At 46.3% G+C, this 26,067-nt stretch overlaps 1 protein-coding gene across 1 annotated transcript in view; it reads left to right on the top strand.

Annotated features, from left to right (window-relative positions):
* CACNG3 (calcium voltage-gated channel auxiliary subunit gamma 3) overlaps positions 1–24,759 on the top strand; it is a 101,422-nt gene extending 76,663 nt beyond the window's left edge. Inside the window, exons 2-4 of the mRNA XM_027527675.1 lie at positions 11,290–11,373; positions 17,787–17,927; positions 23,689–24,759. Of these exons, the coding sequence (XP_027383476.1) occupies positions 11,290–11,373; positions 17,787–17,927; positions 23,689–24,200 (737 nt within the window). The 3' untranslated portion in view covers positions 24,201–24,759. The remainder of the gene's footprint in view (positions 1–11,289; positions 11,374–17,786; positions 17,928–23,688) is intronic.
* Positions 24,760–26,067: the final 1,308 nt, after the last annotated feature.

Genomic DNA, 26,067 nt, shown 5'->3' with positions numbered 1-26,067 from the left:
ATCTGATCTGATCTGATCTGATCCTCTGTAATAAAGATCTGCCTTAATACCAGGAACCCAAGCATCTTTACCATCAGGTGGTGGTTTTTGCTTTCTTAACACAAGTACTTTCGGGGCACAGATTTGATGTTTGTTCTTCTTTCCTGATTTCTCAAGGCAGATTCATCACAATGAGCATTTAACAAAAGACCTATATCACTGGACCCAGATCCCTCGTCTCAAGTGAGCCTCGGTTTTCATTCTGAGCTGGAGTTCAGGGGCCTGACGTTTGACTGCAGCAGCCAAATGGAATGGGTGCCAAGGTCCAGGCACTGGCTTGGCTGTGTTTCTGGGCTGGACCAGGTTCTGGGCACCGATGCTGGGCTGGGTGGGGCTGGCTAGGAGCATCCACCCTCAACCTGAGCACATGGTCACTGTCCAGAGACTGCTCAGAAGTAATCCTTTGTCAGGTCAGATGGTGCCACAGCCACCAAATTCTGCCCCAGGACTATCAACATGGGCTGCTCACAGTCCGCAGGAGGTGGATGGTAGGAAACCCACCTGAAGACCACTGAGGGGCTCTGCCAGACTGATCTCCTCCCTTCAGAGGATGGACATCCTGTGGACAACTGCCCTCCATTCAGGGTCTCCCTTCAGGACTGCAAACTTGAAAAAAGGATGGTTGATTTGAATGACTCTCTCACTTCCCCTGGTCTTTCTGCTCTGGGTCTGGTATTTCCCATCTTGAAGCCAAAACCACTGAAATCAGAGCTGTCTTTAGCTGACCCAGAAAAGCTCTGTCGGGCCCTTGCCCAAACGTGGTACAGCCGGCAGTCTAGACCTGTTCCTGCTGGGGTGTGGCGGCTCCTCAGGCTTCCTGCCTGGCTCATCTCTATGTGGGAATCACACGTGTGCACACGCCCACACACAGGTCTGTGCATGTATAGACACATCCATGTGAGGGTGGCAGGGAGAAGACACGATCTCCAGCTTCCCCATGGCTTCCTTTCCCCCTGTGCCCCAAATAGTAACAACATTAATAGCTGTCCCTTGGTTTGGGTTTTTTTTTTTTTTGGCGGGGGATGGGATGCAATAGGAGTCACACAATGTGGCATGCAGGATCTTAGTTCCCCAACCAGGGATTGAACCTGCGTCCCCTGCATTGCAAGCTTCGAGCCTGAACCACTGGACTGCCAAGGAAGTCCCAGAAGCTGTCGTTTGTTAACGCTGTTCTTGGGGCTCAGCACCATATTAGTACCATTTAGGGGATTTTGCTAAGACCTCAGGCTCTGAAGTTAGACAGACCTTGGTTTTAGGCCTCAGGTTTCCTGTCTATAAATGGAGTGATTGGATTAACACACACATAATAGTAACCATCAATCTAAAGCTCTAGACAAACATTAACTCTTTTAATCCTCATTTAACCCCACAAGCTATATACCACCAGTATTCTCAGATTACAGACAGGAAACTGAGATACACACAAGTTCAGTAACTCGCAACACAGCCAGCTCTCACAGTCAGGCATTTTGGCTCCTGAATCCACGCTCCTCACTCCAGTCTACAACCAGCAGGAGTACCCGCTTCATGGGGTTGCAAGCACTACACAAAGATCCCTTAACTTGACGCGTGGCACAGGGCACATCTAAACAAACAGCAGGTAACATCCTTATTTCTTTGAGAAGTTATTTGCAGATTATTGTTTTCTTACAGGAGACCGAGGCTCAGTGGAATAAATAACTCATCCAAGGTCGCTCAACCAATGAGTTAGTAAGTGGTGGAACAGAGATTTGAACTCAGGCCTGAGGGCTCCAAAGCTTTGTTCCTATGACTGTGCCACTGGACAACCTCTTTATAAGTCAAATATGTACCTGCTAAGGAGGTGTTGTTCAGTTGCTCAGTCGTGTCTGACTCTTTGTGACCCCATGGGATGCCAGGCTTTCCTGTCCTTCACTATCTCCTGGGGTTTGCTCAAACTCACGTCCATTGGTGATGCCATCCAACTATCTCATTTTCTGTCGCCCTCTTCTCCTCTTGCCCCCAATCTTTCCCAGCATCAGGGTCTTTTCCAGTGAGTTGGTTCTTCATATTAGGTGATCCAAAGTATTGGAGCTTTAACATCAGTCCTTTCAATAAATATTCAGGATTGATTTCCTTTAGGATTGACTGGTTGGATCTCCTTGCAGTCCAAGGGACCCTCCAGAGTCTTCTCCAGCACCACAATTATTTGAAAGCATCAATTCTTCGGTGCTCAGCCTTCTTTATGGTCCAACTCTCACATCATACATGACTATTGGAAAAACCATAACTTTGACTATGTGGACCTTTGTTGGCAAAGTGATGTCTCTGCTTTTTAATATGCTAAGTTCATCATAGTTTTTTTCCCTAAGGAGCAAGCATCTTTTAATTTCATGGCTGCAGTCACCATCCATAGTGATTTTAGAGTGCAAGAACATAAAGTCTGTCACTGTTTTCATTGTTTCCCCATCTATTTGCCATGAAGTGATGAAATTGGATGCTATGATCTTTGTTTTTTGAATGTTGAGTTTTAAGCCAACTTTTTCACTCTTTTCTTTCACTTTCATCAAGAGGTTCTTTTGTTTCTCTTCACTTTGTGCCAATCTCACCTGCATAGCTGAGATTATTGATATTTCTCCCAGCAATCTTGATTCCAGCTTGTGTTTCATCCAACCTGGCATTTCACATGATGTACACTGCATATGTTAAATAAGCAGAGTGACAATATACAGCCTTGATGTACTGACATCAAGGGAGTAATTTTGAACTAGTCCATTTTCCATGTCCGGTTCTAACTGTTGCTTCTTGACCTGCATACAGGTTTCTCAGGGGGAAGGTAAGGTGGTCTGGAATTCCCGTCTCTTAGAGGGTACAGCCTTTATTTCTCCAAATTACAAGAATCTGACCTGTTTGCAAAAATTCCAGAAAAGTATACTCAATATTTTGTAATAACCTATAAGGGAAAAGAAGCTGAGAAAAATGGATATATATGTGTGTGTGTATGTGTGTGTGTGTGTGTGTGTGTGTGTGTGTAAATTAATACAGCATTGTAAATCAACTATGCTTCAGTTTAAAAAAACTTGAAGGAAAAAAAAAGAAATTCCAAGCAAAACAGCCTAATCCCCACTTCATGATTGTTGATGGCCATTTCCCAAGATCAGGCTGGGTGCCCATGGTACTCATATCTGAAAGGAAATACTCAGGATGGAAACTGAGCCAGGGAACATGGAAACACCACTTTCCCTGGAGATATGTGACAAGGGCTTTATGAGTTAAAAACACAAACATCCCATTTTCTGGGCTCCCTCCCCAGCCGGGCTGCCTCCCTGGCATGTCTGGAAGCCCCTCAAGGCCATGTAGGTCCTTTAGGCTACCCCAACCCTCAAGGCCATGTAGGTCCTTTAGGCTACCCCGACCCTCAAGGCCATGTAGGTCCTTTAGGCTACCCCAACCCTCAAGGCCATGTAGGTCCTTTAGGCTACCCCGACCCTCAAGGCCATGTAGGTCCTTTAGGCTACCCCGACCCTCAAGGCCATGTAGGTCCTTTAGGCTACCCCGACCCTCAAGGCCATGTAGGTCCTTTAGGCTACCCCGACCCTCAAGGCCATGTAGGTCCTTTAGGCTACCCCGACCCTCAAGGCCATGTAGGTCCTTTAGGCTACCCCGACCCTCAAGGCCATGTAGGTCCTTTAGGCTACCCCGACCCTCAAGGCCATGTAGGTCCTTTAGGCTACCCCGACCCTCAAGGCCATGTAGGTCCTTTAGGCTACCCCGACCCTCAAGGCCATGTAGGTCCTTTAGGCTACCCCGACCCTAAGGAAGAGATGGAGGTGACCTTGGTCCTTGTGCAACCCAACCTCCGAGATATTCCATAGACCTCAGTGCTGAAGGCACAGCTTGAAGGGCAGCTGATGGACCCCAGTAACACCCCCACAAGAAGCCCTCTTCCACCCACTGGCCTCCTTTCTGTTCCCCAAGCTCATTCCCAACCCCAGAGCCTTGGCACTTGCACTGCCCTTGGCCTGGAAAACCCTTTCTCCCGCTCTTCACACCACTGACTCCTTCTCTGTATTCAGGTCTGAGGTCATATGTTTCCCTGGACCACCCTGCCCCAAGTTGCCAACCATCTCCCCCACCATCACATCATCCTGTAGGGTTTCTTTACAGCAAAGTTATCTTATTCTTTTATTGAATAGTCTATAGACTCTCTTTTCCAGCGAGGATATAAATTCTGAGGACCAGAATCTTCTTTGTCTTGGCCACTAGTCAATTCCTAGGACTTAAAACAGCTCTGGTACACTGTGGGTGTTTGATAAATTTGGGGGAAGGATGGAAAGAAGGAAAGGAAGGAGGGAGGGAGGGAGGGAGCGGGAGGTTGAAGCAATCAATCTTCACAGCCCAGTTCTCATGCCTGCCCTACCCCAGGTATCCATCACCTTATCACCTGTCACCAGTGGCTACTGGATCTGTCTCCCAGACCAGCCACCATCGATCCTCTTAACACCCTGAATCACTCAGAGGACCCAAAGGAGTTTTTCTTTCACTCACTCCCTCTCATCATCTCACAAGTTATTCCACTCTGCCTGGAGCCACACACCTCCCTTACTCTGATTAACTTTTAATTAACCTTCAGATCTCAGTTTAGACATGATTTCATTCAACATTCAGTTAACAGAAATCACTCTACGAAGTTATCAAGTGAGAGAATTTTGGGTGATGAAGGAAGCGCTTTTACTTTAATCTTATGCCTTTTCTATATATACTGTTTGAATTTTCTAACTACATACATATATTCTTTTAGTTTAACAGGGGTTATCTGAATACAGAATAATGTATTGCTCCTTATTTTCTTTCTAACATTTCTCTGCTTTGAAAAAATATCCTAATAAATGTACTTTGTCAATGTCAGTACCACAATGACTTAATTATTACAGCTTTGTTTTATGGTTTAATATCTTACCAGAAGCCACCTTCCTGACTTCTTTCATTCATTCTACTATTTTTTTCATAGTGAATTGCCTCCAGCTTCCATTACCAAATAGACAATTCGATCACCTGGAAAGAAATGATAATTTTACCCTATTTTTTATCGTGTATAACTCTTAATTCTGTTTTATTTCTTCTTGTATTGGAGCTTGTAGAACCATGGTACATAATAGAGGCAATTGTGGGCATTCATATCTCATTCTTGATTGTAATGGGACTATTTCTAGGGTTTGACCTTTGAAAAGGATTGTTCATTTAAAGGAGGTGCCTTCCTCATAGGAAAGAAGTATTCTTCTGTTGTCAGAGCCAGGGATGAGCCGTTAGTGTAAACTTCTCTGCAGGATGAGTCTTGTTGTCACCCCAAATCCAGTCCCTGTAATTACACTTCAACACTTCAGGAAATCTGTCTTGGGTCTCCCTGTCATTCCAAAGCTCTTTTTGTGGTCCTGAGGTCTGTGAGTGCTCACAGCCTAGCTCCCTATGTGCTCTACTTGGGGTTCCCATCCCCTCTCACCTGTAACCGCTGGTCTGCCTCCTAGACCAAGCACCACCGAGCCCTCTCCTGGTGTACCACATTCCTGGTTTCTGCTTCTCTCAGCCCCAGTGTCTTAGCCTCAGCTGTACTAGGACAGTGCTTATCTCTGTATCCTGACTTCATCCTCGCAGGGTACCTGTTTTCAGCATCTCTCTTGGTTCCATCCTCTGCAATTCATGGGCAAGTCCAATCCCATCCTGTGTTTTCCTTAGATTTTACTGATGTGGGGAAATACTGATGAGAAAATATAAGTGAGAATAAGAACAGCAAAATCTTTATTTAAAAAAAAAAACTATTTGTGTGTTACAGCCTGGGGGGTGTGGGGAGAAGGCTGGAAGGAAACATACAGAAATGCTAAACAGTGGTTATTTCTGGGAGCTGGCAATATGCTACATGTACGAATGGCCAAGTTCACTTTTTGATGAGTGTATGACTTATGGTGCCAGCAGCTTCATTTTCAGTGTGGAGTCTTCCTCAGGGAAATTCTTGATTCCCTTTCCTTTTGTATTGCTTTTTAAAATCTCATCATGGCACCAATGTGTCTCTTCTGGTCCTAAAATACCTCCCCAAGCCAATGGTAGGAATAGTTATAATTTATTGAGTTCTTACTATGTGCCAGGAACTATACTAAGTGCCTTTCGTCATTGCCTGATTAAAAGAGTTCTGTAGAAACTGCTGAGTACAGCACTACTATTACAGCCTCGATTAATTCTCATGACAACCTCATGAAGTTATTATTGTTATTATCTTCATCCTGTAGAAGAAGAAGAAATTGAGATTTGGAGCGGTAATTCGCCACAGGTAGCTCAAGTGATGTAGAGCCGGGTGGGGACTTTGGCCGACTAGAGAAACTCACATCCAGTCCAAAGCAGGGGAGGGGTTACTGATGCCCAGCTGCTGGGGATTGTTTCCACATGGACACGTGGGACAGAGCGCCCCATTGTTCAAGAGAAGCTGCAAATCAGATTTTCCTGGGACATATCCTGAATTTTAAATTGCAGCGATATACTTAACTTATAAAAATATACAGGACTTCGCTGGTGGTCCAATGATAAAGAATCCACCTGCCAGTGCAGGGGACATGGGTTCGATCCCTGGTCTGGGAAGATTCAACATGTTCAGGAGCAACTAAGCCCATGAGTCACAACTGTTGAACCTGAACTCTAGAGCCCGGGAGCCACGACTACTGAAGCCCGCGTGCCCTACAGCCCATGCTCTGCAACAAGAGAAGCTACTGCAAAGAGTGGCCACCTACCCCCAAGTCTCCCCAACTAGAGAAAGCCCTTGAGCAAGCCCACATGCAGCAAATATGACCCAACACAGCCAAAAATAATTAATTTAAAAATATTAATAAAATTTAAAATCAAAATACAATAAAATACAAGTGAAAAACAGAACATAAACAAACAAACACACCAAACAGAACATTCTTCAGTCCAAATTTGCCCTAGATGAACATTATCTGCTTCAGAAGCTCCAGCTTGGATTAAGTTCTCCAGCCCCAAGAAGGCCCATTTGTTTCCCACTTTGCCCCCACCACAGTTTGTACACAGTCTGTGTCTGACTCTTTGCAACCTCATGGACTATAACATACCAGGCTCCTCTGTCCTTGGGATTCTTCAGGCGAGAATACTAGAGTGGGTCGCCATGCCCTCCTCTCGGGGATCTTCCCAACTCAGGGATCAAACGCACATCTCTTATGTCCCTCGCATCGGCAGGTGGCTTCTTTACCACTAGAGCCACCTGGGAAGCCTCCTTAGGCAAACAGTCAATAATTTTGGCTTTGCTGTCTCTACCACAACTACTCAGCTCTGCCATTTTGGCACAAAAATCGTAAACAAACGGGCATGGCTGGATTTCAATACGATTTTATTTGCAGACTCTGAAAGTTGAATTTCGTCTAGTTTTTTTTTTTTTAATGTGTCATGAAACAACATTCTTCTTTTGATTTTTCCAACCATCTACATATGCAAAAACCAGCCTCAGCTCGTAGGCTGTACGAAACAGGTGGTGCAACGCTTTAGACCACTTAAAATTCTTGACCGTTTCTCCAGGAGCCACTGGTGTTCGCTGGCTCTGCATCCTAGCTTCAAGCTGCCTTAAGCCCCCTTAGGTAAGGCGCATTTCACAAGCAGATGCGGGCGTGTGTGTAGCCCTCCAGTCCCGTGTGGTTCTGACTGGTCTGTTTCAGTAGTTCTCACATTTAGTCTTCCGCTGAACTTTTCCTTCCTGTGAAATCTCTTGTTGGGAATGTGAAATAGCTATTAATAGGTGGTCCTACAACCACTCTTCTTGCCCTGCCCAGTGGCCCCTGATGTAAACCCTGGAAAAAGCATAGTGGATGGAAAAACCACCATCCTATGGTCTGGTTTATAACAGTGGATGGACCATGAAATGGTCATAGAGCCATCTGGCAAAGGACTTTGCTTACAACCCTAAAATGTGCTGAAGAGAGTGCAGTTCTGAGTAGTGATTATGAACTTGGCTTTGGAGTCTGAAAGACTTACATTTGAGTGTGCCGCTTGTAGCTGTATCCTTGGGAAAATCACCTGCTTTATAGATTTCCTCATCTGTGAAATAGGGCTCATAAAACCAGGTACCTCAACAGGCTGTCTTGAGTGCTAGAGAGGATTTAGAATGGCATGTGGTATACGGTAAGTGCTTCACATGTGTGACTTATTCTGATTTGTTATCCAGCCAGGTGGAAGGGGATGGGGCTTAAAAACAAACAGGAATCTGGCTGAAACTCTCAAATCCAAACAAGAAAAAGGAAGGCCTTTTCTCAATATCAGGGAAGGAGTTCTGAGTTTGTCCTTCTTCCAAGAATTTCTTTGAGTCTTCAAGCCTTCTCTCCAAGACTCCCCTTCTTGGTTCTGAGTCCCTTCTCTGCCTGGTAAGTGGAGAATCAAAACCGAGAGAATGGGCTCATATCGCATGCCATTTTCTGTGAAATGCCTCTGGTTTGGAGCATACTTGTAGTGCGGGTTAAATACATGGCTCTCCTCGAGACAAGGAAGCAACCTAAATGTCCATCAACAGAGGAATGGATAAAGAGAGTGTAGTACGTATACACAGTGGGATGTTGCTGCTGCTGCTGCTGAATCACTTCAGTCGTGTCCGACTCTGTGTGACCCCATAGACGGAAGCCCACCAGGCTCCCCCGTCCCTGGGATTCTCCAGGCAAGAACACTGGAGTGGATTGCCATTTCCTTCTCCAATGCATGAAAGTGAAAAGTGAAAGTGAAGTCGCTCAGTTGTGTCCAACCCTCAGCGACCCCATGGACTGCAGCCTTCCAGGCTCCTCCGTCCATGGGATTTTCCAGGCAAGAGTACTGGAGTGGGGTGACAATGGGATGTTACTTAGCCATTAAAAAGGATGAAATAATGCTGTTTGCAGCAACACGGGTGAACCTAGAGATTATCATACTAAGTGAAGTAAGTCAGAAAGAGAAAGGCAAATACCATATGATATTACTTATATGTGGAATCTAAAATATGACGTAAATGAATTTCCACAAAGCAGAAATAGATGCACAGACATACAGAATAGACTTGTGGTTGCCAAGGGTCGGGGTCGGGGGATGGTAGGGAGAGGGATGGATTGGGAGCTTGGGATTAGCAGACGCAAACTGAGACATATAGAATGGATAAACAACAAGGTCCTACTGTATAGCAAAGGGAACTATATTTAATATTCTGTAATAAGACATCATGGAAAGAATATGAAAATTATATATATACACATATAACTGAATCATTTTGATGAACAGCAGAAACTAACAGAACATTGTAAATCAACTACACTTCATTAAAATTTTAAGAATATACATGGCACGGGACTTCCCTGGTGGTCCAGTGGCTAAGACTTTGTGCTCCCAATGCAGGGGGCCCAGGTTCGATCCCTGGTTGGGGAACTAGATCCTGCGTGCCACAACTAAGATCCTGTGGGGCCAAATAAATAAATAAAATGTATTTAAAAATGCATAGCGCTCCTATTATTATCAGATAATAATAGACATAGTGTAATGGTAAAGCCAGATGCAAATATTGACTCTTCCTTCACCAGCTATGACAACTCTCTCTCCTCTGCGATCCTGCATTGGCTCATCATTGAATGTCAGTGTGAACAGTCCCTACCTCCTAGGGTGGTGGATGAGAGTAAATGAGAAGAATGTAGGTTTTAGCTCTGTGCCTTGCCCACTGGAAGCACTTCAAAGGTGCTAGCCATTATAATGATGCACCTAGAGCTTTGCAAAAATTATCTTACTTCATATATGATCTTATTTCTTACAGTAACTACTCTGAAAATATAAGCCCAGCTGTGTGTGAACATAAGCCTTGTCTGTGGTCCTCGACACCACCTGGCCCCTCACCTCCACGCCATCTCTACGGGCAGAGACAAGAACAATAAGGCATAATTTCACACTGTGTTGTGGTGAGAGGTTCTGAAATTGTTTGTCATTTATGAGAACTGGCAGAGCCATTAACTGCCCTGGAGACTGGCTAATTGGCTAGTTAACAAACACCCACAACGATTATCAAACACCCGCAATGAGTTAACTCAGGCTCATGGCGAAGGAAGAAAAGGAAAGAGAATGCTGACTGTCGTTTCCCTAGGATATACCCGTGCAATTCTCTCCTCCTGAAGGAGTGAGCTGCACAGCAGAGCCCAGCAAGGGGCTGTGGTTCCAGGCAAGGGGATCGTTAAAGGGGACTATCCTGTGTTATCTATCAGAGAGAGTAGGTTACTCCGAATCCGTGCCTGGAATCCACACCGAGGAGCCAGCAGACCTTGCCTGTGTTCTGGCTCACCTCTTACGCATTTGAACGCAAGCACAGTTTTGTTTTGTGTTTTAATTGGAAGATTATTGCTTTACAATGTTGTGTTGGTTTCTGCCATACAACAACTAGAATCAGTCATAACTATATATTAATATATATCCCTTCCCTCCCGAGCCTCTCTCCCATTCCCCTCAAAAATATTTATTTGGCTCCTTGGGGCTTTGTTGAAGCATGAGGGGGTCTTAGTTCCCCTGACCAGGGATTGAACCCAAGTCTTCTGCATTGCAAGGTGGATCCTTAACCACTGGACCACCAGGGAAGTCCCTAAGCACAATGCTATTGGCCAGTTGCTTCATCTGTAAAATGGGACGATAAGATTTTATATATAAATATATATATACACACATATATGTCTACCCACTGGGTTTTCCCCGATGGCTCAGCAGTACAGAATCTACCTACAATGCAGGAGCCACAGGAGACACATGTTTGATCCCTGGGTCGGGAAGATCCCCTAGAGGAGGAAATGGCAACCAACTCCAGTATTCTTGCCTGGAGAATCCCATGGGCAGAGGAGCTTGGCAGGCTACAGTCCATGGGGTCGCAAAGAGTCAGACACGATGAAGCAACTTAGCACGCACATGCACACACACACGTGTATATTCCACTATCTTTTCCCCTTTCCCCTCATTGACTGGGGAAAAAATAACAGGTCTCATGATGAATGCTTATGCTTCCTAGCTCTTTGCCCTTCTAAATAGATCCCAGGATCATGCAAAATCTAAGCAGAAAGTTTCTGTCTCCAGCTTTATTTATTTTTTCCTCTGCTAATCTCCTTTTTGTGCCCCAAGAAAGACGCTGATTGACCCACCAAGGCAGAACCACCAAGTCTGAAGGATCTTCACTGTGGGAGAGGAGAAGCCCCAGGCTGGGCCCAGGTGTTCTTTCTGCCCCCCTCCCCCGACTCAGGGCCACACTTGTTTCCACAGGGGCTTTCCGAGGTGTGTGCAAGAAAATTGATCACTTCCCCGAAGATGCTGACTACGAACAGGATACAGCTGAGTATCTCCTGCGTAAGTTTCCCCGACTTCCAGGGTCCCCCTGGCGGGAGGGTGATGAGGAGGGGTGCCCTGCAGTCACCCAGCTGCCTCTGAGTTTGAGGCTCCCCAATACCTAGCCTCAGAAATGGATATGTGCAATGAAGCTTCAGGAAAATCTTTGCTACTAGACAGAGACATTCAGGCAGTTCTGATATCTGAGTCTCTTTCATTTCAGTGAACTAGAAACAGGAAAAGAAAAAAAAAAAGGTGAATCAAACCTCAAAAGTTCTTTTTAGTCCACTTACAAGAAAATCTAAGGGTTTTCTTCAACTTGAATACAAGTTTTCACCTGCCCCAGAGGGTGGATTTGAGGTGCTAATGGGTGAGGTGCTGATGGATGAAGTGCTAATGGGTGAGGTCCTAAGGGGCAAGGCCTGGGAGAATAAATGTAAACCAAGGTTCACCCTTCTTCAGTTTCAACAGCATTGGGGCAGGGCTAGTGTCTCCCCGTAGATTGTCCCAAGGTCAGTGACCCTGATATGATGGGAAACTGTCATGAACACAGAATGTAGGAGGCAGTAGGGTATGCTGAGCAAGGGCTCTGGATTCTGGTCGACCAGGGCTTTTACTCCACTGACGCCCAACTAGCTGGGTTAGATGTGGGCCAAGGTGCTTTACCTCTCATTGTAAAACCAAACACTATAAAACTCTTAGAGGAAAACAGAGGCAGAACACTCTTTGCCATAAATCGCAGCAAGATCTTTTTTGACCACCTCCTAGAATAATGAAAATAAGAATAAACAAATGGGACATACTTAAAAGCTTTTGCGCAATGAAGGAAACCATAAACAAAACAAAAAGACCATCCCCAGAGTGTGAGAAAATATTTGCAAACAGAGCAATTGACAAGGAATTAATCTCCAAAACATACAAAGAGCTTATGTAGCTCAACATCAAAAAACAAAAACAAATGACACAATAAAAAAATGGGTGGAAGACCTAAAATAAACCCCTCTCTAAAGAAGACACACAGATAGCCAACCAACACATGAAAAGATGCTCAACATCTCTAATAATTAGAGAAATGCAAATCAAAACTGCATCATCAAAAAGTCTCTCACCTTTCTTTATAGTCAGGAATGAAGACTATAACGTCATCCATTTAACAGGGTCACGAAAATTACATAAGCTGATGCACATTACACACCGCCTGAAACCATACGTGTTGGCTCTTTTTTGTGGCATGGGATGAACAACAGCCAAGGCCAACAGCAGCCAAGGGCCTGACATTGATCCTGGCACAGAGAGAATTGGAAACAATGTAATTTAAATAGAATTTCTTCAACAGGGAGCCTGAGTTTCCTCAGAAGGGAAATTTTAAGGCACTGACTAATCTACTATTAGAGAGTGTTAAATGTAACATTAAAAAAAAAAAACACTACTACAGTAATATCAATAAAACTTCAAGAAATTGTGGTATTCTGATTATGCCTGTAACTCATAACTCAAGCAGAGTGTTTTACAATTAAAATCAGTTTTCACTCTACTCATGCTTGCCAGTCTGCAGAGGGACTGTGGGTATTCATATGAGCCTTTAATCACATAACAATATAAGTGGTGCTGGGGGATCAGTTTGAAAGAAACAGACACTTCTAAGCTAAATTTTAAAATGTAAACATATTATTTCCCTTTTTTCAGCTACTTGGATTTGCCCAATGCTGCCTAGGGTTTATATGAGCAGCTCAAAAAGATCTGATGTGGGAATAGAAGCCACATTTAGAGAGGGAGCTTGACCAGAGTTTGGGGGATGACATAGATTATTATTACTTGGACTTCCTCAAAAAAAGGATTATTCTAAAGCCATCACAAGTGGGCTTTTATCAGAGTGCCTAAGTTTTTACTTTTCTTCCCTATTTTGATGTTTGCCCTGCTGGGGATGAAACAGAACTGTGAGTTCTATTTCACAACTTGCAAAACTGATTTTAAATTCTTCCAAGAGATGCACCTCTTTTCCAACAAAGTATATCTCTCCCCTCTTGGAAGGTGAAGGTCCTCACCATCAGCCACCAAACCAGGTTAAGGAGGGACTGTCCCAAGCACACGAATTTCCTGCTGGGAATGTTGGAATCCCTGACCCAGTCACGTGGGGCCAGGGTCCCATTCCTGCAGGGGTCTCCAGCCCGTCCAGTCCCATGCTGTTAGTTCCTGCTGTGACCACACCCCAGGACAATGGGATTCTCCACACTAATTTGTTTGCTTTTTCTTCTTTCTTATATGTGGTTGGGGAGGTTACAGCTTAAATCTGTAGCAGAAGGTTTAATCGCCCACAGGTCCTGTTGACCTGAGCAGTGGTCCCCAACCTTTTTGGCACCAGGGACTGGTTCCATGGAAGACAATTTTTCCATGGACAGCAGGGGTCGGGCGGTGGAGGGGATGGTTTCAGGAGGATTCAAGCAATAGCATTCTGGCTCCTGTGAGAATCTAATGACACTGATCTGACAGGAGGCAGAGTTTAGGCAGTAACGTGAGTGATGGGGAGCAGCTGTAAATACAGATGAAGCTTCACCCACCGGCCCGCCACTCACCTCCTGCTGTGCAGCCTGGTTCTTAACAGACCACAGATGGGAAGCTGTCCAGGGCCTGTAGGTTGGGGATCCCTAGACTAGAGAAATCCCTAACATAGCACTGGACCTGGCCAAGCCCTGCTCAGACAACGAAGGTGAAATTACCCTGGAACAAGCTTCCCTCCCCACTCCTAGGACCACAGCTTAGCCCCATATAGATTAGGGAGGAGAAACAGGGAAAGAAGACAGTAAGACCTCTTTAATTGTCCTGACGCCAGACAAAAACCTTCTTGTTCATCTAGATAAACCAAATCCAAGGTTGGGAATTCCCTGGCGGTTCATTGCTTAGGACTTGGTGCTTTCACTGTGAAGCTGGGGTTTGATCCCTGGTGAGGGAACTAAGATCCCACAAGCCATGCATCACAGCCAAAAAAAAAAAAAACAATGAATGAATCGAGGGTAGACTCCACCTGACTTAGGAGAAAGTGGCAGCAGAGCACATCCTGTGTGAGGCTGGCACCTGTAGCCAGAGTCTTTAGAACCTGCTCTGATCCCGCCCGTGGGGCAGAAATGGGATCTGGCCACCGCCTGGTTTCCAGATGGTTCCCACACCGCATAGGAAGCAACCACATTCCCACGTCTCACAGCCACACATCGCAAATACACACAACCAACGCAATTCAGTAGCTTCCAACGCTCAGATCATCTCCTTCGGGCTTAATCACACTGTAATCATACTTTGAAATTTTTTTTTTAATTGTTTTTAAGGTGCTCTCCTTTAATCAGTTGAACTCATCACATTGAATATTCCAGCAATTCCCGTCAAGGATACAATGCAAACGATTGCCTCAGAGATCTGCACAAGAGTTTCTAACAAGTCCTTGATATCCCTGGGGGTAGACCCACTCCTAATATTTGTGGGGCCCAGGCCCAAGGTTCATATGGAAACTCATAGGCCATATGGGTAAATATTTAGATGCTATAAATAAGCTATGCCCACCAAAGACCCCAGAGCTTACTTCCCAGGATGCCCCTTGACATGGGCACTAGAGGAACCAGGGGGCCCGCCCTGCCCCCTGCAAGCCTGCCTGGGGCCCCAGATGTGCAGGGCAAGCCAGGCCTAGGCTAGGACTCCTGGACAGTGACTGACTGGCCTGAAGCCGGGATGGGGACTGATCTAATCACCCTCCCAGGGGTCAGGACATCCAGGACCCCTCCCTTCATGTTTCAGGTCTCCTATCGAGGTTTCTAGTTAGTTTGAAGCCCCTCCCAAAACTTTCGCATCACGATGAGGACAGTTACTGGGATCCTGGTCTGCCCAGACCCCAACACTGGGTGACTTGGGGTGGTCATCCCTAAACAAAAGCTAGAATTTTTCTCATTTTCTTCTTTTCATGAAGAGAATCTCACCCCAGTTCTCCTCTATCGGCCCTCCCAGGCAGATCCCAAATCAGCTACCAAACTTGCAGAAAACTTTTTCCATGAAAAAGACAAAACAAAACACCAGCAACAACAAAAGCAGAGCCCAGCCCTGTGCCCTTGGAGCGGGAGGACCGCCACACTGTAGCAGTAGGAAGAAAGCATCCGTGAGAAAACAGACAGGGCCGTGAAGTTCCGAGCACTGAGCTTGAACTTCAACGCCAAGAATGCACTGACCGCCTTTCCCCGCCGCCCTACTGCTCCTGCACACGCGCCGTGATTTTAAAGATGCTACCGTCTGCTCAGCGGCTAAGCACCAGGCCCTCGAGTCATTGTCAACCCCTCTTTCTCTCACATCCCACTGCCAGTTCTTTAGGATTTACCTTCAAAATGCATCCTGAGTCTCTCACCACCCATCTACAACCGAGTCCATGCCACGGTCAGCTCAAGTCTGGGTTCTTACAGCCCTTTCAGCCACACCAGCCCCACCCTTAAAGGGTCCACACTTGGGTCCATGCTCTCTGCTCTCACTATCTTGGAAGTCTTCTTTTTTTATATATGCCTTTGACAGTCACCTTTATTTCATCTTTTCTTCCAGTTTTATTGATATATAACTGATATACAGTGCTGTATAGATTTAAGGTGTACTGCATCATGGTTTGACTTACATACATCATGAAATGATGACCACAGAATGTTTAGTGAACATCCACCATCTCATACAGACACAAAATTAAAGAAGCAGAAAAAATTTGTTTCCTTGTGATGGAACTCTCAGAAGTTACTCTCTCAGTTTTTATGTATAATGTCCAGCTGTGTTAATTTTATTTACCATGCTGCACAATAAATCCCTAGTACTTATTTTTCTTATAACCTGGGAGTCTGTACCTTTTGACCACCTCCATTTCATTCCCCCTCCCCCTAGTCCCCACCTCTAGTAACCGCAAATCTGGTCTCTTTTTCTATGAGTTTGTTTTTGAAGTAGATCTGACCTACAATTGGAGCTTCCCTGGTAGCTCAGCTGGTTAAGAATCTGCCTGCAATGCAGGAGACTCCAGTTAGATCCCTGCTTCAGGAAGATCTGCTGGAGAAGGGAACAGCTACCTACTCCAGTATTCTGGCCTGGAGAATTCTATGGACTGGGGTCCATGGGGTCGCAAAGAGTTGGACATGACTGAGTCACTTTCACTTTCTAACCTACAACACTATGTTGGTTCCTGTTACACAACAAAATGATTTGATATTTCTATACATTTCAAAATGATTGCCATGATAAGTCTAGTCACCATACCATCTTGAAATTCTTAATAATTTTATAACAAGAGGCCTTGCATTTTCATCCTGCATAGGGCCCTAAAAATTAGGTAGCAGCTCCTACCCGTCATCTCTGTTAGAATGCAAGTCCCGTAAGGGTGGGACCTTAGCTCTTTTGTACCTCAATGAAGGCAGAATTTATCCAACTGATATTCTGGCCCAAGTATTCCAGGAAATAGTCTAATACTGGTTGGGTAAATACTGGAATCCCCACCTGAAGGCCCCTTCCCCCAAAACCTTAGGGCCTCTCTATGATCTAGTAACAAGAGTTAACACACTTGTTTTGAAGACTTGCCCTGGGCCTCAACTAGCATCCTCTCTTTCCCCTTTGAAGGGCCACACCTGTGCCCCTGGGGGTGTTTAAACATTTCTGTCAGTATGCCAGGACCCAGCAGAGCCCCTGGCATTTTGTAGGTGCCCCAGAAGCCTTGATGAATGAATAACTAAATTCATGTGTTTATCCAGTGACTAAATAGATATTGCATGGTCATTGCCAGACTCAGTACTAAATGAATGTTCGTGTGTTTTGGGAAAGAGAGCTTGTGATCTAATGGGAATCCCAGGATGCCCCACCAGCTACCTAAATTGCAGGACCCAGGACAAAATGAAAATCCTGGGTTTCTGGTTCAAAACGCAGGCCAAAATTGCTGTTTCCCTTCTTCTGCCTTCTCTCTCTCCACCTGTCATGGTGTCTTTTACTTGCTATGTAATGTCACACTCCCTCCAGCATAAGGACACTCAAGGGTGCCCAGGGCTTGCACCCAATCCTGATTCTCCCTGTGTCCATGCTCAGGAGCCGAGGGTAGCAGCGGTCACTGGTTGGGGTGGGGGAGGGGCAGCTAGGAACCACCCCACGGAGAACGGGAGGTAGCAATGTGGTGGGGAGTGGGATGCCACATGAGTCGAGGTTCGAAGCCCATGGCGCATGCTCCATTGGCCCATCAGACTTATTTGAAAAACACACATTCAAAATAAAGCTATTATGCATTTCAGGATGATGACTACAGACCGTTAACCCCAAGCCCAGGGTGTTAGATGTATACTCCTCCTGCTCACGTGCTGTCCTCCAACCAGGCACCCCCATGTCTGTGGAGGGGGATCTCAGGGCTGGCTGGGTGCAGGCAGAACCCTCTCTCCTTCTCTCCACAGGGGCTGTGAGGGCCTCCAGCGTCTTCCCTATCCTCAGCGTCACGCTGCTCTTCTTCGGCGGGCTCTGCGTGGCAGCCAGCGAGTTCCATCGCAGCAGACACAACGTCATCCTCAGCGCGGGCATCTTTTTTGTCTCTGCAGGTGAGCATCTTGGCCTCTGCCCAGAGAGCATCACAGACACCAAACCCGAGCCAGGGCCAGAAGGACAAAGCCATGCTATTCAGGGTTCCCTCCAGGGAAGGAGCAAGAAAATGTTCGACCTGTGTGTTAAGAATGAGAACCAAAGGCTTTAATAAGAACCAAAGATGCTGACAATCTAGCTGGAGAATGGACAGAGGGAAGATGAGGAGGAGATGGGGTACTTAGGTCGGCTCAGAGATGGGAGAATGATTAATAAGAATGTGCCTGTGTATGTCTGTTCAGAGTGGGCAGGGAGCGTGTATGGTGTGTGTAAGGTGTGACTCGAGAGATGAGTCCAGTGTGTTTTAAAGGGGTCCAACTTCTGGATACGATCATACACTATTTCTGGCCCCGTGAGACCTGGGTTTACTGGTGAACTACTGGTCACAGCTCTTCAAGAACTCAAATCCTCAGGCTGTCCAGAGCATCTCTGGGAACAACAGAAAACCCAGCAGCCTCAGATGCTCTCAGGAAAGATCTTATCAATAGCAGCCCTGACCGGAAGGTGGCAGAGGGTGGTAAGGAGGATGAGACAGTCTCGAGAAGGGTTCCTGTTTCTGCCTCCTCTCTCCTCCTTTATCTCCATCCCTCCTCCACCCGCTCATCTTCCTCCCTTTTGGGTTTCCACGCCTCTTTGCTTTGCAGTCTCTTCCCACCCCACCCTTCAGTCGATGCCATCTGAATGAAATGCTTTAGAGATGAAAAGAGGGAAGAGAGCTTGACTCTTTGATGACGACCTCCAAACTTTAACCCATAATGGCAGAATATTTACTTGGGTAGAAACAGAGAAGAGGCTTCACAGGTGGTGATAGTGCTAAAGAATCCTCCCGCCAATGCAGGAGATGCGAGAGATGTGGGTTTCTATCCCTGGGTGGGGAAGATCCCCTGGAGGAGGAAATGGCAACCCACTCCAGTATTCTTGCCTGGGAAATCCCATGGACAGAGGAGACTGGCAGGCTACAGCCTATGGAGTTGCAAAAGAGACAGACGCGACTTAGCGACGAAACAACAACCACAAAAACAGAATAGCTTACCTGCCTGGATTTGAATTTTGGCTAAACTTATGGGACCCTGGAAATGTTACCAAATCCCTGTAACTTGATTTCCTCAACTATAAAATGGGGGGAAAAGTACCAGTGCTTATTTCATAGGGTTGTTGGAAGGAGGTTGAACGTAAAAAGCACAATATTATTTTCTAGCAAGTTAAAAGCAACACAATAGTTCTGAAGTTGGAAGCCCAGCTTCCCAGCCCCCTCTAAGATCTTTCTCAGTATCCTCCCTATTCTTTTCCCTTCTTGGAAAAGGGGAAGGTGGACGGAATCCAGCGCTGAGTGTCTGGGAACCAACTCGAGCCACAGACCATCTTGTCAGGAGAATAAGATCAGCTTATGATTTTATTAAAGGTGACACTCTGTGTGGACAGACGCTAACAGCTGGCAGACCCAGGGACTTGCATTGCTTTGAGGCACGTTCTAGTTGTCGGGGGCCCCTCCAGACCTCCCGGTCTCTGACTGACCCAGGGGATGCTGTGTTGTGCTGACATGAGGGTTTCCTAAACAGGAGAAGATCATTATTTTGTCCCCCAAGGGGATTGTGAAGGGAGAGTGTGTCACCAGCAAACGTCCTGTTACAAGGGGTGTTGTGAGAGACAGCAGGTAGAATAGACTCACGGGAACCGGGGAAGACAAGGGGCAGCAACAAGGGCCTGAGGGGAGCCAGAAGCTGGGGGTCTGTCTAATCCTAGCTCTCCCCCCACCACTGACCTCCCTGAGGGCCCTAAAGAGCCTCCGTTCTTCCACCTACAAAATGAAAGTAGGATTCAGCACTCCCGAAGGCTCTTTTTGCTCAGTTATTCTAAGGTCCTATGATTTCTGGCAAGCAGTCAACAATCCTTTATTGAGTACCTACTATGCGCCAGGAACTGGGCATTATGCTCAAGACCATGGGCTCTGAAGTCAGGCTGCCTGGGGCAAATCGTGGCTCTACCACTCCCCTGTGTGGTAACCTCAGGCAAGTCTCTTAACCAATCAATGCCTCCATTTCCTCATCTGAAAAATGGGGGTAATAATGGCTCTACTTCTTAAGCCTGCTCAGAGGATTAGATAGTTGGTATGTGGAAAATGCCTAGAACTGCATCTAGCTGGCAGTAACTGTGGGATGCATAGTGCTAAGTCACTTCAGTCATGTCCAACTCTGTGACTGCATGGACTGTAGCCCACCAGGCTTCTCTGTCCTTGGGATTCTCCAGGCAAGAATACTGGAGTGGGTCACCATGTCCTTCTCCAAGGGATCTTCCCAACCCAGGGATAAACCTGCATCTCTTATGTCTCCTGCATTGGCAGGCGGGTTCTTTACCACTAGGACCACCTAGGATCCATAAAAGCTGGTATTATATATGTTGTACCATTTAATTCTCATGTTGATTCAATTCAACAAATATGCACTGTGCTCTTGCTTCGGGTCAGGCTCTGGGCAAGGAGATAAGACCATAGCGGTGAACAAACCTAGCTAGATCTGAGCTCAGGGAGCAAGAGACAATCTTGGGTTCAAACCCCACCTTTGCCATTTCCCAGGGCTTCCAAGGTGGTAAAGAACGCACCTGTCCATGGAGGAGATTTAAGAGACACCAGTTCAATCCCTGGGTCAGGAAGATCTCCTGGAGGAGGGCATAGCAACCCACTCCAGTATTTCTGCCTGGAGAATCCCATGGACAGAGGAGCCCGGTGGGTTACAGTCCATGGGGTCGCAAAGAGTCGGACACGACTACAGCAGCTTAGCACAAGCACACAGGCCATTCCCCAGCTGTGTTGACTTGGGAAGTTATTTTCTCTGTGTCCCAGTTTCCTCATCTGTAAAAAAAAAAAAAGGTTTTTTGTTTTTTTGTTTTTTTAAAGCAGGACTGTTGCAATGATTAATTGAGATCATGCACGTAAAGACTTTGCACAGTGCCTGGCATATCATCAATGCCATAGAAACAAGTGGCAACTCGCTTGGCTTGTCACCTCCTTTAACCTGCGCTGACATCCGAGTATCTCTTTGAGTTTCTTTTTTTTTTTTCAGCAAGACTTCTTTCCAGGGCTTCTCAAACTTTGCCACCAAAATTTCCCTGCAGGCAGAGGAGAGTGAAAAATGTGACCCTGGGGAGTCAGGGGGCATCACCAGAAGCTGCCTTCCATGAGCTGAAATGTCTTTGAAGTCTGTCTCCCATTTATACTTAAAAATTCATGTGAATTCTGCTCTCTTCTCCTTATTATATCCATGTTCATTTTAATATAAAAGAATGTGTCTTCCCTACTCATCTTCAAGCCAAACTGACACTCCAGAAACAGGAGCCGTTTTTTTTCACCCTGTGGTTTTCTGCAGCTTGACACAGGGCTGGCCGTGTCAACCCCCATATGAAGAAATAGCTCCGTGATTAGAACCCACTGCCTACCTGCTGAGTGCCTGTGCTGGGTAAAGCCAAGAGGAGACAGGGAAGAAGCAGACCCTGGCCCTGCCTTCTAGGGGAGAGTCCTAGATGGAGTGTGGCCAGAGATCATATTCAAAACATGAATCCCTTTAATGCATGAGCACCAGTCAATCAGAACTGGAGTAGAATGGAGTGGCCCTTGCTATGCCAAGCTTTAACCCTTTGTACAGATGAACCTATTTGCAGGGCAGAAATAGAGATGCAGATGTAGGGAATGGACGTGTGGATCTGAGGTGGGGGGATGAATTGGGAAATTGGGACTGACATATGGGCACTGCCATGTATAAAACAGATAGCTAGCAGGAACCTACTGTAGGTTCCTACTAGCTCAGTTCAGTGCTCGGTGGTGACCTAGATGGGTGGTAGGGATAGGGGGTGGAGAGGTCCAAGAGGGAGGGGATATATGTATGCCTATTGGTGATTCATGTTGTTGTACAGCAGAAACTAATACAACATTGTAAAGCAGCTATGTTGCTCAGTCACTCAGTCATGTCTGACTCTTTGCAACCCCATAGACTGTAGTCTGCCAGGCTCCTCTGTCCATGGAATTTTCCAGGCAGGAATACTGGAGTGGGTTGCCACTTCCTACTCCAGGGGATCAAACCCACGTCTCTTGGGTCTCCTGCATTGGCAGCCAGATTCTTTACCACTAGTGGGAAGTTCCAAAGCAACTATACCCCAATTAAAAAGAACAATAACAACAACAACAAAAACTTGGTTGCTGGACTCTGGGGAAATCCTGAGGATCCCCAGGAAGAGTATGAGGTGTTCAATGGTGGGGATGCTCAGCAGGCCAATGGAAATGGTTATTTACCAACTAGTACTGGGAACGATGGGCTTTCCAGGTGGTGCTAGTGGTAAAGAAGCAGCCTGCCAATTCAGGAGATGTAAGAGACCTGGGCTGGATCCCTAGGTCCAGAAGATCCCCTGGAGGAGGGCACAGCAACCCACTCCAGTATTCTTGCCTGGAGAATCCCATGGACAGAGGAGCTTTGTGGGCTACGGTCCATAGGGTTACAAAGAGTCAGATATGACTGAAGTGACTTAGCACGTACACACTGGGAACTGTAAGAAGGGACAACTTCCATTTAGAGGCAGCCTGGGTTTGTAGGCTAGAAGACTCCAGCTGATGTACAAGCCTCCCTGAGTCATTACTGGTATAAGGCTTAGATGAGGCCCTTAAAGCAAAGAGACACAAAGAGATATTGTTAGCTTTGGACAATCGTGTGAGAGAAGCAGCCACAGACCCTCAGGTTCTTTCATTCCTTCTTACTACTCCCTAGAGAATCAATTTCTCTCCAAGCTACTGGACAGCTCTTTCCAGAACTATTCTGTTGGCCCTTGGGGACACCAAGTCTGCCGACCTTGCCTACTGAGGACAACAGCTTCACATTCCCCAGTTCCTGATGTTTGAACAATAGCTAATTTAAAACATTATTGTATCCCCCGTGCAGATAAAAAGATATAGTTAGTTACTGTCCCTTACCCATGGGTCATTCTTTCTCCAAACTTCGTTCCAGACCCAGAAATATCCACTGGGCAGCCATATCTGGACTCTCAATAAGCACTTCTAACCCCGTTCTTCTTCTCTAAGCCTCCTCTCTCTGCTGCCTCTTATTGAGGCTCAAGATGCCATCAACCTTCCCACCATCCAGGCGAGACTGCTACTATAAGTTATTCTCAACTCTGTTGTCAACAGCCTTTCATCTCCTGGTGAGCCAGGAGCTGTTCAGGACCTGCTCAAACGTCACCTTGTCTTCAGGACAAAGTGGCTGAGTCATCTTCTCTTTTTGCTCCTGAACCATTTTATATATGTCTCTGGTGGAGCCCTGACTGTATTTTGCTGTAATTGCATTTACATGTCAGTTTCTCCTACTAATGGTGAGAAACTCAAGGGCAAGAATCTGTATCTCGTTCATTTTACCATCCTCATGACTTAGTGCTGAAGACTAAGTTTTGATGGAATGAATTGTTTCTAAGGGAAAATACATGCACTTTGATTTCTGCTGCACTTGCTGGAGGAGTAAGGTGTATTCTTTAGCTGAATGCTTCCCACCAGGGATGGATCAGCAGAATTTTTCATTTCCCGAGAGACACACCCTGCGGGAAGAGTTCAGCAGCTGAATTTCCGGCCATAAATCCATTCTCCTCTCTCCCTGTCATCTTCACATTTTCAAAATAAATAGTTCAAGCCTAAGTCACAGTTACCTCTGAGGTTTATAAAGGATGTATTTTTCTTTCCCCTTCTTTTAGGGTTAAGCAACATCATCGGCATCATAGTTTATATATCAGCCAATGCTGGAGACCCTGGGCAGCGTGACTCCAAAAAGAGCTACTCCTATGGCTGGTCCTTTTACTTCGGAGCCTTCTCTTTCATCATCGCGGAAATTGTGGGGGTCGTCGCCGTGCACATCTATATAGAAAAGCATCAGCAGTTACGTGCCAAATCCCACTCGGAGCTCCTGAAGAAATCGACCTTCGCTCGCCTTCCACCCTACAGGTATAGATTTCGGAGGCGGTCGAGTTCCCGCTCCACGGAACCCAGATCCCGAGACCTGTCCCCCATCAGCAAAGGCTTCCACACCATCCCTTCCACTGACATCTCAATGTTCACCCTGTCCCGGGACCCCTCAAAGATCACCATGGGGACCCTCCTCAACTCCGACCGGGACCACGCTTTTCTACAGTTCCACAACTCCACGCCCAAAGAGTTCAAAGAGTCGTTGCATAATAATCCGGCCAACAGGCGCACCACGCCCGTCTGAACTGACCTCGGCCCTCTGCCCTCCGCCCCAGCACAGCGCGGGGGGAAGTGGACAGAGGAGTCTCTGAGGTTGCATGGCATGGTCCTCGTGATGGTATTACTTTTTACAAAGAATGAAACCAAATGGACTCAGCCCTCTCCCACACTTCACCCCTCCCCCTCCAGGTCCTAACCGGTCCATCCCTTCCCCCACTTTTCAAGCCAATCCCATGATGTCGTTTCTCTCTGTGTGTATCTGTGACAGATGTTTTCCTCTCTTCCTTCTTTACTGGAAGGACCTCCTCATTCTTCCCTCCTTGGAAGAGGACTTTACTCAAAGTCATGGGTGGTGGCTGGGTGGGGGGTGGTGGGGTCTCCAAATCCCCAGGTGTGTGCACAGGTGTCCCCATTGTCCACTCATGCAAATCCTCAGGCCACTTAACCGCCCAGGTGGCCCGGAGGGAGGCATTCACCTTTCCGTGTTAGAATAACATGACCAGAAATCAAAGATGTCAGAGCCCCGAAGCAGCTAATGTAATAAGCACTCATGTATTAAAAGTTTTGCCTTGTTGTAACTCACAGAGCGGGGGTGCTTTGTTTCTTCTGGGTAATTCCTGCACAAATTCACTGCCCTGCCCTCAAGCTGACTCATGTCCACGTTGAAAGCTGAACTTTACTCATCCACACTCCAGTCACTAGGAAGGATCCGCCTTCCCCTCTTGAGGACAGCAAGGTGCTCTCACCAATGGCAGAGTGTGTAACCCTCGCCTGAATCCCCAGAAGCTACTGGAGGCAAACATGTGTTCAGAAATATAGCTCTGGTACCCAGTAGCTCTAGGAACTGGGGAAAGTCCACCTGACCTTCAAGCCTCAGCCTTCTCATCTGTAAAATGGAGCATGGTACAGTATTCTCCTTGACAGAGTTGTGAGGCTTAAATAGAACATCTTGTGTAAAATTATTCAGTTCAGTTCAGTCGCTCAGTAGTGTCCGACTCTTTGCGACCCCATGAATCACAGCACGCCAGGCCTCCCTGTCCCTCACCAACTCCTGGGGTTCACCCAAACTCATGTCCATCGAGTCTCTGATGCCATCCAGCCATCTCATCCTCTGTCTTTCCCTTCTCCTCCTGCCCCCAATCCTTCCCAGCATTGGGGTCTTTTCCAATGAGTCAATTCTTCACATGAGGTGGCCAAAGTATTGGAGTTTCAGCTTCAACATCAGTCCTTCCAGTGAACACCCAGGACTGATCTCCTTTAGGATGGACTGGTTGGATCTTCTTGCAGTCCAAGGGACTCTTAAGAGTCTTCTCCAACAGCACAGTTCAAAAGCATCAATTCTTTGGCACTCAGCTTTCTTCACAGTCCAACTCTCACATCCATACATGACCACTGGAAAAACCATAGCCTTGACTAGACGGACCTTTGTTGGCAAAGTAATGTCTCTGCTTTTGAATATGCTATCTAGGTTGGTCATAACTTTCCTTCTAGGGAGTAAGCGTCTTTTAATTTCATGGCTACAATCACCATCTACAGTGACTTTGGAGCCCCAAAAAACAAAGTCTGCCACTGTTTCCCCATCTATTTCCCATGAAGTGATGGAACCAGATGCCATGATCTTCGTTTTCTGAATGTTGAGCTTTAAGCCAACTTTTTCACTCTCCTCTTTCACTTTCATCAAGAGGCTTTTGAGTTCCTCTTCACTTTTTGCCATTTAAGGGTGGTGTCATCTGCATATCTGAGGTTATTGATATTTCTCCCAGCAATCTTGATTCCAGCTTGTGCTTCTTCCAGCCCAGCGTTTCTCATGATGTACTCTGCAGAGAAGTTAAATAAGCAGGGTGACAATATACAGCCTTGACGTACTCCTTTTCCTATTTGGAACCAGTCTG

The sequence above is a fragment of the Bos indicus x Bos taurus genome, chromosome 25 (assembly GCF_003369695.1).
Source record: "Bos indicus x Bos taurus breed Angus x Brahman F1 hybrid chromosome 25, Bos_hybrid_MaternalHap_v2.0, whole genome shotgun sequence".
Lineage (NCBI taxonomy): Eukaryota > Metazoa > Chordata > Mammalia > Artiodactyla > Bovidae > Bos > Bos indicus x Bos taurus.
This window is presented reverse-complemented; position numbering and strand designations above follow the sequence as displayed.